We start from the raw sequence: 14,790 nt of genomic DNA, 5'->3' as shown, positions 1-14,790 counted from the left end.
ATGAAATTCTGCTGCAACATTTGGATGGTGGGATAAAAATGTGGGATAAGCAACAAGCATCCATCCCATCTGGTATCAATGGTTCAGCCTGCTGGTGGCCTAATGGTGTGGAGGTTATTTTCTTGGCACTCTTTGGGCCCCTTAGTGCTTGAGTCACAACCTGAGAATTGTTGCTGTCCATCCATTTTTGACCACAGTGTATCCATCTTCTGATGTCTGCTTCTAGCAGGACACTCCATGTCACATAGCTCACATCATGTCAAACCAGTTCCAATGAAACATTTTTGGGATGTTTTGGAAACAGAGATTCTTACCACGGATGTGCAGCTGACATATCTACAGCAACTGCAAGATGCTATCGTGTCAATACAGACAAAAATAGCAGAGAAATGTTTCCAGCCCTTGTTGAATCAATACCATGAAGAATTAAGGAGAAAGTGGTGCAACTGTACACTAGCAACTTGTAACTAACGAAGCAGCCAATAAGTATATATTCTTAGACAAGAAGTTGAATTCTGCTGGGGGGGGGGGAGGAGGGCAGCATGGTGGTTAGCACTGTTGCTGCACAGCCAGAAGGTCCTGAGTTCAATTCCACCATCAGGCGGGGTCTTTCTGTGTGGAGTTTGCATGTTCTCCCCGTGTTTGCATGGGTTTTCCCCGGGTACTCCAGCTTCCTCCCACAGTCCAAAGACATGCAGTTAGTGGGGATAGATTAATCTAAATTGCCCATAGGTGTGAATCTGTGAGTGAATGTGAGTGCGAATGGTTGTCTATGGCTGTATCCCAATTCAGGGTCTGCAGCCTTAAAGGCCGCATTTTAAGGCCGATTACGTCACAGCGACGCGGCGAAGGCTGTCCCAATTCAAAGGCCGCTCGAAATGCAGCCCTCAAATGTATCCTTCATTTCCCTAAATTTTAAGGATGTGGTGGTAGATACTTCGTGGCCCAACATATCCCAGAATGCATAGCCCGGCAGTGGGTGTGGATAATTTTGCCAAAAAAAAAAAGGCGGAAGAGGGGCGCCCAAAGAGTAAACTTTTAAAAGTAAGTACTGAATATTATGTCACTTATTTATGTGCAAATGTTTAATAACGAAGAACATTAAAACATTACTGTTGGCCACATGTCGGCAAAGTTATGTGACATTAGTGATGTTAGTACTAACTTGGTTTTAAAGCCTTTACTTTAAAATATACGCCGTTCAATAGTTGACCTTAATCTTACAGAGAATGTGATGATTTCATGGATATTTAAAGTAAGCACTGAGAGAAATTTAGTAATGCCAACATATTAAAAGAACAATATTTGTCTCTTATATATAATACATTTATATATACAGTGTCGAAGGAACATGTCTTTGAGTGAAGATTTAAGGTGACAGGAAATATAAATAAATGCAGCTTGAATCCTTACTGAAGCTCAGTAATTGAAACAGAGTCATTCACTGCTGTAATAACTAATAATGATTGAAATAATAACTTTAATATTGGCCATATTATATTTACATTACCAAAGTGAGATGACTTTAGTCTCATGAACAACATTAGCTATTTGTTATTTACTAGCTAATCTTAAAATGATAGTTCAGTACAGAAATGAAGCCCAATAATCATGATTTCAGTCCTGTGGTCTCAGCCTCAGATACTTATCAAATCGAAGCTCATGTAGAAACAAACAAACAAATGAACAAAAGATTTTCTCCTTCATTTCTGTCAAATAATGCTGTATGAAACGTTTCCAGCTGTTAGTATCATGGTTGCTAGGCAACCTGGGCAGCGCGACGGAGACTAGACCGTCCCATTTCACAAGCCTCACACTTCCGGCCTTAGTTGTCTTTGAGTACGCGGCCCTTGTGGACCGTTAAGGCTGCATACTTTAAGGCTGCAGACCCTGAATTAGGATACAGCCTATGTCTCTATGTGTTAGCCCTGCGACAGAACAGACTGGTGACCTGTCCACGGTGTACCCCACCTCTCGCCCTATGACAGCTGGGATAGGCTCCAGCGCCCCCTGCGACTATCATCGAAAGGATGGACTTTCCATGATGAGTTTTTCTTTTTCGCTCATCTTTTTCACTCACTATGTATTTACACGCCACTCAGCATTACATCATTAGTTATAATTAATATTTGTTTCTGTTCCACACAGTGGTGTTTGTCCTGTCTTCCTCCTCTCACCCACAACTTGTCATTGCATTTGGCTGAATCCTCCCTAAGCCTGGTTTCTTTCCTTTAAATAGGAGTTTTTCATTCCCACTGTCGCCACATTCTTGGTGGTGGTGGTGGTGGTGGTGGTGGTGGTGGTGGTGGGGGGGGGGGGGGGGGTTGTGTCATCTGATGTAGTTTTCCCTACAATTCTTGTAGGAGCTTTACCTTACAATATGAAGTGCATTGAGGCAACTGTTTTTGGAGATACATAAATAAAATTCAACCCATTTACTGTCTTTATGCTAAGCTAAAGCACTATTTGAAGGCATTATTGTTGGCTCTATTGTCAAATTTGCAAAAACACAATATATGATGGTTGGCAGAGATATATTGCATTGAGTCTAGCCATTTCTTCCCATTTTTATTCTTTATGCTTCTGATAATCTCAGTAAACAAACTGTTTACTGTAGGGATGAGCTTTTTGAGAGCTTAAAGGAGACAAGACTGAGATTTTCTTCTAATTGGTTTAAGAACCTAGATATAAATTAGTATTATTCTATTAAAATAAAAGTTTGCAACTCAGGAACTTTGATATTATTTTGCAAAATCACATCATCAGAGCCTTTTACTAATGTAAAAATGTATATGAATCATCTCCACAAAGAGTTAGACCACTGCAACTTCTTCTTTTAAGGATTGTCTAATAAATAAATCAGTAGGACAGCTCGAAAAATTTCCTTTAAAATCTTTTTAATGGTCTATAAATCACGATTAGGCCTCTCAGCTCTTCAAGCAAAAGTCTTTCAGCCGTACCCAGAATTAGATCCAAATCTGTTGAGATTTCTCTGAGCTACAATGATTCTACTCTCTGGAACAAGTTTCCTGCTGACTTGAGTTCAATCACAACTGTTTCTATAATCAGAAACAAACTTTTAATCTTCATATCCCCCTAGGTCAGTGGTTAAATACTGTCTGTGCATGTCTGTGTTTGTTTTCACTCCTAACATCCACAGACAGGTATACAATTAGTGATTCTAAACTGGTCTTAGGTGTGGATGTGAACGCGTGAATGGTTGTGTGCCTCTCTGCTTGCCCGTGTGATGCTCTGGTGACCTAGTGGCCCTCTAGCACAGTATCAGTTAGGGCTGGCTTCAGACCCTCTTGGCTGGATAAGCATTTAAGAAAATAGATTGACACCATTATTTAAGGCACATTGAGTTTATGGGTAATGGAAAGTGCAACATAAATAAAATTTCCATTCCATTCTCCACTCACTCTGATCCGATAGCCTTCCTGCCAATCTTTTCCAGGCCTAACGGTCTCTGTTCCCTGTGCTTAAAAACTCTTAGCTCTTCTGTCAATCTGCCTTTCATATATCATCCATCCTCCCTATCTCACCTGAGCTGCTCAAGTCTCGAGTCTCCATCTGCTCCACAACTAGAGTCTGAGAGGGTTGTGTATGTCCTACTTACTTTCTTTCATCAAAAAGCCACAGCGTTTATCTGCTTCACCTAAATCTGCAATAAGGACAAAAGTAGTGGGCTACCTACAGGAACTGCTCATGCTGTGAAGCCCCCAGAATACAGTTGTTGTGCTGATTTTAATGCCAGATGAGGTTTGAACCTTTCTGTAACTTTACATAGTGAAACTTGACCAACTTGTTGCAACCATAGCAACCTATGTCACACTTGACAGTTTATGACGTTCTTTTAAATGATCTAACATTTTTCTTCAGATTTATTTATATAGCGCCAAATCACAACAACAGTCACCTCAAGGCACTTTATACTGTAAGGTAAAGACCCTACCGTAATACAGAAAAAACCCAGTCAATCAGAAAGCATTTGGTGACAGTGGGAAGGAAAAATTCCTGACAGAACCAGAGGAAGGGGCAGCCATCTGCCATGACTGGTTGGGACTGAAGGGAGGAGGAATGTTATTAGTGCCAATAACGTTGTGTAAATGGTGTGGGAACTCTTACCTTTGTCATCTTAGATATTTTTCTTTGCTGAACTAAAATCACTGTTGCCTCATCCCCTACAGTAACTGGGGTACGCTCCACAGTCTGATAAGTGGAAGAGAATGAATGGATCGATCTTTTACGTTCCCTCTGTTGCCTTCTGTTCAGTCCTTTCCTTTAATAAAAAGTAAATCTCAACTCTACAAAGCTATCAGTGATTTCCAGTATTATTAATTTTCTTCTTCAAACTCCAAAAGACTAAGAAGTAAATCTGTTTTCCGTTTGATTGATTGATTACTGATAGTAGAGAGTTATTTTCATAGACAATGAAAATCTTCCATTATATCTCAAAAATTGGAGGATTCCTACTCCATCACTGATATCTGAATATCAGAAGGTTTTGCAGTGAATAATGAAGAGACGGATGGAATATTTCCTGCTGTGATAGCAATGACTGGCTCGTTTTTCACCCATGCACTGCAACCCTGATATTTGAGTCACGTATGCCAGAATGTTAAAAAGTCTTTAACCTGTCAGCTCCATAGCATGAAGTCAGTTTGATGCCTGTGCTACAGGTTCAACCGGACAGCTACAGACAATGTCTCAACTACATTCTCCAAATGCTTTTCAGGGTTCATGTGTGAAGAGTTTCCCCAGAGATACCTATATTGTGGGTGGGATGCAGAGAGAAAAGTGGGGGTTAAATGCATAGGTGCATCGAGATTGGGGTTAAAGCGAGAAGCCGGGCAAACCGGAGGGAGCTAGACGAGCAAGGAAACAGAAATAGAGCGGATGAGAGTGGAAAGAATGGTCCAAGCGGGAGATAAGGGAGGAGGAGGCAGAGTGGGAGGGAGGCAGGGTGGGTGAGAGATGGAGAGAGAAGGCAGGACAGAATGAGAGATAAGGACTGGCAGTTAACAGGGGCTGATGTGGATAGCTTGGGGAAAAGGATGTCTAAACACAGCAGCTCCCCTGCTTGGGGGAATTATTTCCAAAAAACCTCATCTATCCTTCAAAAGGTAGCAATGGGAGAGAAAAAAATGGGGGTACAAAAAAGTGACAGTTTATTTTTTCAAAATACATTCAGCAATCAATGAAAGACTTTCAGGCACGGCTTTTTCCCCCACTTCATGCAATTTCAAATCCAGTCACTGAAAGATAAAATATACTATCCTTGTAGCTGTTTGTCACAGAAGTTGACAGATTAATGCACTCGAGCCATCTTGATTACCTCTTTAACCCAGCGGGAACCCATTTGTGAAGACCTGACATGAAAAAGGTTTCTGTGCTTGTAATTATTGGGAATTTGCGCATAAAGTAGCCTAAACTAAAAGGACAAAAAGCGAACAGAAGAAGATATTTCAAGAATTTAAAAAAAAAACAAAAAAAAAAAACATACAAAAGAGCCTTGATAATTAATGGAAAATAATCAAATCTTGCGCTTTACTGGGGTGGAAAAATGTGAAAAATCAGAATTAGAGAAAAACAATAGGGAATAAATAAGATCAGAGGGTCGAAGCACTCAGAAGGAAAAGAGGTGCTTTTCCCTTAGATGTCTTATAATTGCTTTTTAAATTCAATTTGACTCATTGCCTGTGGGACCTGCAAAGGTAGAGCTCTACTGTGTCTTGATCTTTTTACTGTTTTCTGGTGTGGGACTGATTGGTGAACTCGTGGAACAAGCATAAAAGTTTTCTATACTTTTTAGGGTAGCTTGAACATTTAAAGAAACAAAGAGCTAATTTCAACTTTACACTTCTTCTTCTTCTAGTTTCCCCCTTTAGGGGGCACCACAGTGGTTCTTTTGCCTCCATCTCATCCTATCCTTAGCATTCTTCTCCGTCACACCGACCCTCCTGCCTGGAGGGCAATTTTATTTACACAGTGCCAAATCACAACAACAGTCACCACAAGGTACCCTACAACCCTACAATAATACATAAAGATGAAAACTCAACAATCATATGACCCCCTATGAGTAAGTGACAGTGGGAAGGAAAAACTCCCTTTATATCCACTATCCTCTATATCCACTATCCCTCTACTGCACATGTCCAAACCTTCTCAGCCGTTCCTTACCAACTTTGTCTCCAACCTGCATCAGCAGAACCTGAGCTGATGTCGTTATTTCTAATCTTGTCTATCCTGGTCACTGCCAGTGAAAATCTTAATATCTTCAACTATCCACTTCCATATCTGACTCGTGTCTTCTTGTCAGTGCCACCATCTCTGAACCATACATCACAGCAAGTCTCACTACCATCTTGTAAATCTTCCCTTTCACTCTTGCTGCTATCATTCAGTCTTAAATCACCCCCGATACTCATCTCCACCCTGCTTGCACTCTCTTGCACTCTCCTCTTCACCTCTCTTCTCTATTGTCCATTGCTTTGGATGGTTGACCCCAGGTATTTAAACTGTACTACTTCTACATCTACTCCTTGTAGCATCACCATTACATCTGTCTCCCTCTTATTCACAGACATCTATTCTGTCTTGCTTCTACAGATTTTCATTCCTCTTCCCCACAGAGTATACCTCCACCTCTCCAGGCTCCTTGAACCCATCTGTCACTCCTGCACAGCCCTCACTGCCACTTCCTAATGCAGTACAACAGTTTCTTCCTTTGGACAGTATCATGTGCGTTCTCTAGATCCACAAAACACAGTTAAACTCATTCTAACCTTCTCTGTACTTCTCCATCAACACTCTCATGGCTCTCTAACCTTAATCACCCTAAGCTGCTGCACATCCTTTCCATTTCAACCTTTGCCTATCTAATCAATCAACCTTCTCCATTTATCCAGGCTTGGGACAGCAACTAGGAGTGGACTGACTTGTACACTAACTTGTAGCCCTCCAGTGACTGGGTTCACTAATTTCAATACACCGTGTTAATACGTCTCTGTTCTTATGTTTTTTAAATCTTTAATAGAAAATATTTTTTTAAAAATTAGAAAAGAGGCACAAAATTTTAAACCTTTAAAAATCTTCATCTAGTCAGGGGGGCGGACAAGAGAAACACCCTTCATAGCTCGTCCTCCAGGAGACACTTCCCTGCTGATCCAAGCAGAGTGGGGTAGAGCATGAAAAAAATTAATAAATAACTTCCCACAACAAAGGTTAGGGAAATAGAAAAATAAAAACTGTCTGTCTGGGCTTATGGGGTTGTGTGTGCTAGGGAATAATAAAGCATGGCTATATCAATGAGTACACTTTTATATCATGTAAAAGTTATATTGGTATTATCACAACAACAAGATATAGGCAAGGCAAGGCAAGGCAGGTTTATTTGTATAGCACAATTCAACAACAAGGTGATTCAAAGTGCTTTACAGAGACATTAGAAACAAAAACAAATGAAAAGCATGATTTAAAATTGATTAAAACAAGCAAACAAAAAAACTAACTAATTAACAAACAAACAAACAAAACAGTATATAAAATCAAAACAGATAAAATCAGAACAGTAGATAAAATCAGTAGTTAAAATGCTAGTTTTGAAATTTAAGCTTAAAAGTGCGGATTTGGTGCTTTATTCAAATGCAGCTGAGAACAGGTGAGTCTTCAACCTGGATTTAAATAAACTGAGTGTTTCAGCTGATCTTAGGCTTTCTGGGAGTTTGTTCCAGATATAAGGAGCATAAAAGCTGAATGCAGCTTCTCCGTGTCTGGTTCTGACTCTGGGAACTGATAAAAGACCAGATCCAGATGACCTGAGGGATCTGGAAGGTTCATACTGGGTCAGGAGGTCACTGGTCATCATAGTGCAGGCTCTGTGTGAAGCACCCACTGAAAAGATCAAGGCATGAAAGTGTGGGCTAGTGAGGCACTGCTATAGCTTACCTGTTTCGGCGGGCAAACATTGTACCAAACGGCAGACCATCCCACTGTTTTCTGTTGTCCTCTCAATAGAATAGCCTTTATGAATAGAATAGCCTTTATTGTCATTGTACAGAGTACAACGAAATTGGAGTGCCACTCCCTTGGTGGAAGTTTCAATAATAAATATAAATGTAAAATATAAAAAGTACAAAAAAACAATCGTAAGTACTCAAACAATAGTATGTACAATATATACAGGATAGCAGCATTAATATAATGACAGTGACAGTATGGAATAGGTTCAATTGTTTTTGTGCTCATTTACTACGGTGGTAGCTCTGGGAAAGAAGCTATCCCTGAATCTGTTTGTCCTGGTTTTATGTGACCTGTACCGTCGGCCTGACGGTAATAGTTCAAACAGTTGATTGCTGGGGTGAGAGTGGTCCTTGATGATATTGCCAGCTCTGCTGAGGTACCGAGAGTTTGCAGTGACCTCCAGGCTGGGCAAAGAGCAGCCAGTGATCTTCTGGGCTGTGTTGATGACCCTCTGCAGTACTTTCCTGTCCGCAGCTGAGCACCCTGCATACCATGTTGTTATGCCGTACGTTAGGATGCTCTCTATGGTGGCTCTGTAAAATGTCACCAGCAGCCTCTCCTCCAGGTTGTTCCTCCTGAGCACTCTCAGAAAGTGGAGACGCTGCTGGGCCTTTTTAACCACCGCTCTAGTATTTGCAGTCCAGGAGAGGTCATCAGAGATCTGCACGCCCAGAAACCTCATGGAGTGTACCCTCTCCACACAGTTCCCATGAATGTAAAGTGGGGCCGGGTCTGCTCTGCCCTTCCTGAAGTCCAAGATAAGTTCTTTAGTTTCCGTGGTGTTCAGTTGGAGGTTGTTAACTGAACACCACTCAGTCAGTCTGTTGACCTCATCTCTGTAGTCCGACTCATCCCCCCTTGAGATGAGTCCAACCACTGTGGTGTCATCCGCGAACTCAACTATGAAGCCCAAAAGATCATTAAGATATGGCTCACTATTACTGCACTATTAATAGCGCCATAATATTTAACCAGAAAAGTAAATTTAGTAAGTAAATTTATTTCTAAAATAAATAACCCATCAAGCTGTGGCAACACCTACGCATTTCACAGTCATGTCAATCTCTATCATTCCAAAACTGCCAGTTATGGCAGCTTTAAGACTGGTCAGATCCGTCTTAAGATAAGATAAGATAAGATAAGATAAGATAAGATAAGATAAGATAACCTTTATTAGTCCCACACGTGGGAAATTTGTTTTGTCACAGCAGGAAGTGGACAGTGCAAAAGTTATGAGGCAAAAATTAGAATACAATAAGAATAAATACAGTACACAACTGTACAGAATAGAATAAAATAAAATACTATATACAGTAGAATAAAATAAAATAAATATACAATAAGATAAAAATAGAATACAAATACTATATACAACTGAGTAAAAATACAACGATGACAGAAAGGATTATTGCACTTAGTATTATTGCATATGTATGGATGTGTGTGCTTGATCAGTTAAAGTCTTTATTATGGAGTCTGACAGCAGTGGGGAGGAAAGACCTGCGAAATCTCTCCGTCCCACACCGTGGGTGCCGCAGTCTCCCACTGAAGGAGCTGCTCAGTGCTGTCACAGTCTGCTGCATGGGGTGGGAGACGTTGTCCAACAGGGATGACAGCTTAGCCGCCGTTCTCCTGTCACTCACCACCTCCACTGGGTCCAGAGGGCATCCTAGAACAGAGCTGGCCCTTCGGATCACCCTGTTCAGTCTCTTCCTGTCCCCAGCAGAGATGCTGCCGCCCCAGCAGACCACGCCATAAAAGATAGCAGAAGCCACAACAGAGTCATAGAAGGTCTTCAGGAGTGGGCCCTCCACTCCAAACGACCTGAGTCTCCGCAGCAGGTACAGCCTGCTCTGCCCTTTCCTGTAGAGGACGTCTGAGTTATGAGTCCAGTCCAGTCTATTGTTCAGATGAACACCAAGGTACCAGTAGCTGTCCACAGCCTCAATGTCCATACCTTGGATGTTCAGTGGTTGCAGTGGAGAATGCTTGTGCCTGCGGAAGTCTACCACCAGTTCCTTGGTTTTACTGGCGTTGATCTGGAGGTAGTTCAGCTGGCACCAGTCCACAAAGTCTTGGGTCAGACCTCTGTACTCCTTGTCGTCCCCATCAGTGATGAGGCCGACTATTGCAGAGTCATCAGAGAACTTCTGCAGGAAGCACTGGGTGGAATTGTGGGAGAAGTCTGCAGTGTAGATGGTGAAGAGGAACGGAGCCAGAACCGTTCCCTGTGGGGCCCCCGTACTGCAGACGACCCTGTCCGACACACAGCCCTGAGTCCTCACATACTGTGGTCGGTCGGTGAGGTAGTCCAGGATCCAGGTAGTGAGGTGATGGTCCACTCCAGAGTTCACCAGCTTGTCCTTTAGAACCGAGGGAAGAATGGTGTTGAAGGCACTGGAGAAATCAAAGAACATGATTCTCACAGTGCTTCCAGCGGTCTCCAGGTGAGCGAGGGAACGATGTAGGCAGTGGCGGCTGGCCCATAGGGGGCGCTCGGGCTCCGCCCCCCCAAATGTGGAGGAGTAAAAATATATATTTTTAAAAAATTCATCAATGATAGTTTTACTATGTGTGTGCCCATATACAGCCAGGCGTATTTTAACATTTTCACCAGCTGACTCATTAAAGTTCAACCAACAAACGGTGTTTTTCTTCTTCTGGGGCGCTCGTCAAAGCGCCCTTGATATGCAGCGAAATAGCCTATCATTAAATGGTTGCCAGGGGAAAATAATAAATATTTGACCTATCAGCGTCGCTGAATTAAATGGTTTGGGGGCGCTTAAAATTGCGCCCCTGCAGAAAACGCGCGAAGATTTGCTGTTCTAGAATTTTACCTCAGTCAGTAGCCTAAGTGAGCTATAAGGTCAGAGAGAGACGATGGCAGCGGTATTGTTAACGGTTGAGGCACAGCCTCCCCCAAATTCGGTTAGATCGCTTCTAACCTACCCTTTTTCCAGAAGGACAATGGCAGAAAAACTGCAAGTTAAAGAGTTGGGACCTGACAAGCCCGAAATTCAACTAACCCAGGCAACGAAGGAGAAGTCAAAAGCATACAATAGGACTTTTTGTCGGAGTTGGTTCCAGCGCAAGTCGTGGCTGACAGGCTGTGGAACAGCTAATGCACTTTTTTGTTTCCCGTGCATACTGTTCAAAAGTGACAAGTGTGATTTGACGTGGACACAATCTGGACAAACCGACTTAAAGCACCTCTCCGAACGAATCAAGAAACATGAAAGCTCACGAGTTCATATGGACAACAGTGTAAAGCTAGCTGTGCTAGGGAAAACTAGCATAGCGGCGCAGCTAGATGATGGACATCGGATTGCTTTAAGAAGGCACAACGAAGAGGTAGATAAAAACCGTCATATTTTATCTAAAATCATCGATTGTATTAAGTTTTGTGGTGCTTTTGAGCTAGCAATGCGGGGACATGATGAAAGTGATTCCTCAGACAATCCAGGGATTTTTAGAGGTTTAGTCGACTTGATGGCATCAATTGATCACGACTTGAGGCAACACCTTGAAAATGCTACTGTATTTAAAGGCACCTCGAAAACAGTCCAGAACGAGATCCTGGATTGCATGTTGGCAGTTCTGAGAGAAAGGATCGTGGAAGAAGTAAAGGCAGCGAAGTTTTTAGCCATTCAAGCTGATGAAACCACTGACATTTCTACACACTGTCAGTTAGTCATGGTGCTAAGATACATTGACCAACGAAACCGTATTCAAGAGCGTTTTTTTGAATTCATCAAGCTACCCAATGCTTGTGCAGATGCAATAGCCAGTGCCTTATCGGAGAGGCTGCGCTTCATCCTCCCCCAGGGACAAGAGAGAAAGTTGATCGCCCAGGCCTACGATGGGGCCGCTGTAATGAGGGGTACCACTGGAGGAGTGCAGCGTAAGATACAGGACATTTATGCTAACGCTCACTACGTACATTGTTATGCCCATCAGTTAAACCTGGTAATGCAACAAGCAACCTCCCACATCCCTCAAATCAGTCACTTTTTTTCCGACATAGCAGGATTCGCTTCTTTTTTTACTAAATCGAGCAAGAGGACTGCAGTGCTTGACGAGGTGGTGGCGCACCGACTTCCAAGTGCATCGGCAACCCGTTGGAACTTCAACAGTCGTGCTGTGAATACAGTGTATGAACATAAAGACGATCTGGTGAGGTGTTTTCAGACCATCCGTAACAGTGAAGGATTTGATGCCCCTACAAAGAGAGATGCCGGTGGTTTCGTGAGAATGCTGGAAGACGAAGCTTTCTGTTTTTTCCTGGCCTTGTTTCACAAGATAATGCCACATGTAGACATGCTGTATAACCACCTACAGAAGAGAAACATCGATTCTGTCACCATCGCAGGGATCACCCAGACATTCATCAGCCGCATGCAGGCTATCAGTGGGCATAAAAGCATAAATATGTAACCTAGAATAAATGTTAATTATCTATGCATAGATTCTATCAAATTCTCTGCATATATTCTGTGTTCTGTGACTTAAATGTTTAATGGAATTCAGATAATTTTGATTTATATCAGCCTTTGAAGTAATTTTATGAAAAATATTTGATTAAGTATATTTGATGAAGTATATTCCCAGTAATGATTTGATGTAGCCTATACCATAGGCTATTTCCTGAAATTATGGCCAGGGCCTTTATTTACTTGCACTGGTTTTCCCCCAGCCATTAAACCAGGTCCGGTTATTAATTAAATCCGGTAATTCCCGGTAATTAGAACACAACCTTTGTTTGGTTTGTGTTTGGTTAATATATCCCTATTCAGTTTTCAGAAGCCATTAATGAAACTTATGTATTGGATCAGGGAGGCACTTCCTAATCTGGTTGTGGATGAGGAGTACAGGGGACCTGTTCAAGACCCACCCACAAAGAGACGGAGAACATTGGGGGAAGACAGGCAACACCATTTGGCACTGGAGGTAAGCACTAGCTGCTTGGTCTGATTTAAATCGGATCATCAGATAAAATCTAATGACGATGCTGTCAGATGTCATTTGATATAGTGGTCATGACTGTTTTGTTTTGTTATGGACAGATTTTTTTTTTCAGAATAATGATTAACATGAGACATGTGCCAAAGTCTTACCACTGAATCTAACTCTTACCAATTATATATTATTGGATAGGTGTGCGACACCATTATGAGCCATGCCAAGGAGAGGTTTTCTTTCACCAAGCACCTTGTCAGCGCCACTCTGTTGCAAGGAGACTTGTTCCAACAACACAGCAAAAATTTTCCAGATGCAGCACTACAAACCACAGTGGAAGCCTATCCCTCATTGGACAAAGCCAGACTTAAAACAGAACTGTCCCTGATCTACGACAACGAGGAGTTTCAGAGTTGTAGTGGTGCGCTGGCGCTCTATCAGGTTCTGATGGAAAACAACCTTCAAGACACATTCACCGAAACTGTAAGTCTTCTTAACATCCTCATCACCACACCAATGACAACATCAGAATCGGAGAGGTGTTTCTCTACTTTAAAGAGGATAAAAACTTTCCTGAGAAACAATATGGCTCAGGATCGGCTCAACGCTCTGGCTATGCTGTCCATAGAGAAAAAACTCACACAAGAACTTCCTGATTTCAACACCAGGGTCATCGAGAAATTTGCCACTCAGAAAGACAGACGAGCAAAGTTCTTGTACAAATAAGAACCCTTAACCATATTTACTCTCTTTCTCCATCCCTCTCTCTTTCACTCTTTAGCCCACCCCCCCAATCAGTTTACAGTTGTTGTTTTCAATAGTTATTTTTCATTCATTCAAAAAAAAAAAAAAAATCTGTTCATGTTCATTTTTACAAATCTATACAAATGGCCAGAATATGGTTGTTCATTTTTACAAATCTATACAAATGGCCAGAATATGGTTGTTCATTTTAAATTTAAATTAAAATTGTGTTGTTTGATGTACTCATTAAATGGGTCATTTTAGTCGATATCATAAAAATTGCCCCCCCTGAGATTTTTTTCAGGAGCCGCCACTGGATGTAGGAGGTGAATGACGGCATCATCCGCTCCAATGCCAGGCTGGTAGGCAAACTGAAGTGGGTCCAGTGATGAGCTTATTAGGCGCCGAAGCTGAGCCAGGACCAACCGCTCCAGGGTCTTCATCAGGTGGGATGTCAGAGCCACCGGCCTGTAGCTGTTGAGGTCCTTGGGGCGTGAAGTCTTTGGCACTGGTACAACACAGGAGGTTTTCCAGAGCTGTGGGACTCTTCCCAACCTCAGGCTCAGGTTGAAGAGGTGCTCCATCACCCCACACAGTTGGTCCGCACAGGACCTGACGACCCTCGAGCTGATGCCATCTGGACCCGCTGCCTTCTTGCCATTAATCCTCCTCAGTTCCCTCCTAACCTGGGTGGTTGAGAGAGACAGGCTGGAGCCTTGTGTTGAGTGTGTATTGGATGCTGTTGTTGGGGGTGGGGGGGAGTGAGCAGGGTGAATAGAGGAGGTGTGAAGTGTCTGAGGTGGAACAGCAGCAGTGGGGGTGGGTGAGTCTGCAGCCGATGTTGCAGACTGCCTCATGGCTGAGTCAAATCTGTTGAAGAAATGATTCAGTTCATTTGCCCATCTCACATCCCTCCCAGGCAGAGAGTTCTGCTGTTTGTGGCCCGAGATGGTTCTGAGGCCTTTCCAGACTTCACCAACGTTGTTTTGTTGAAGCTGGTTCTCCATCTTCTGCCTGTAGCTCTTCTTCCCATTCCTTATCAGTCCCCTCAGCTCTCTCTGC

The 14,790-nt window shown here is 42.5% G+C and overlaps 1 protein-coding gene across 1 annotated transcript; it reads left to right on the top strand.

Annotated features, from left to right (window-relative positions):
* Positions 1-11,072: 11,072 nt before the first annotated feature.
* On the top strand, positions 11,073-13,804 carry LOC113016590 (zinc finger MYM-type protein 1-like). The gene is made up of 2 exons (XM_026159509.2): positions 11,073-12,975; positions 13,183-13,804. Exon 1 carries the CDS (start codon positions 11,281-11,283, stop codon positions 12,460-12,462), a length of 1,182 nt encoding a protein of 393 aa, XP_026015294.2. The 5' UTR covers positions 11,073-11,280; the 3' UTR covers positions 12,463-12,975; positions 13,183-13,804.
* Positions 13,805-14,790: the final 986 nt, after the last annotated feature.

The sequence above is a fragment of the Astatotilapia calliptera genome, chromosome 23 (genome assembly GCF_964374335.1).
Source record: "Astatotilapia calliptera chromosome 23, fAstCal68.1, whole genome shotgun sequence".
Taxonomy (NCBI): Eukaryota; Metazoa; Chordata; class Actinopteri; order Cichliformes; family Cichlidae; genus Astatotilapia; species Astatotilapia calliptera.
Note: the sequence above shows the minus strand (reverse complement) of the source record. Positions and strands in the feature narration are given on the sequence as shown.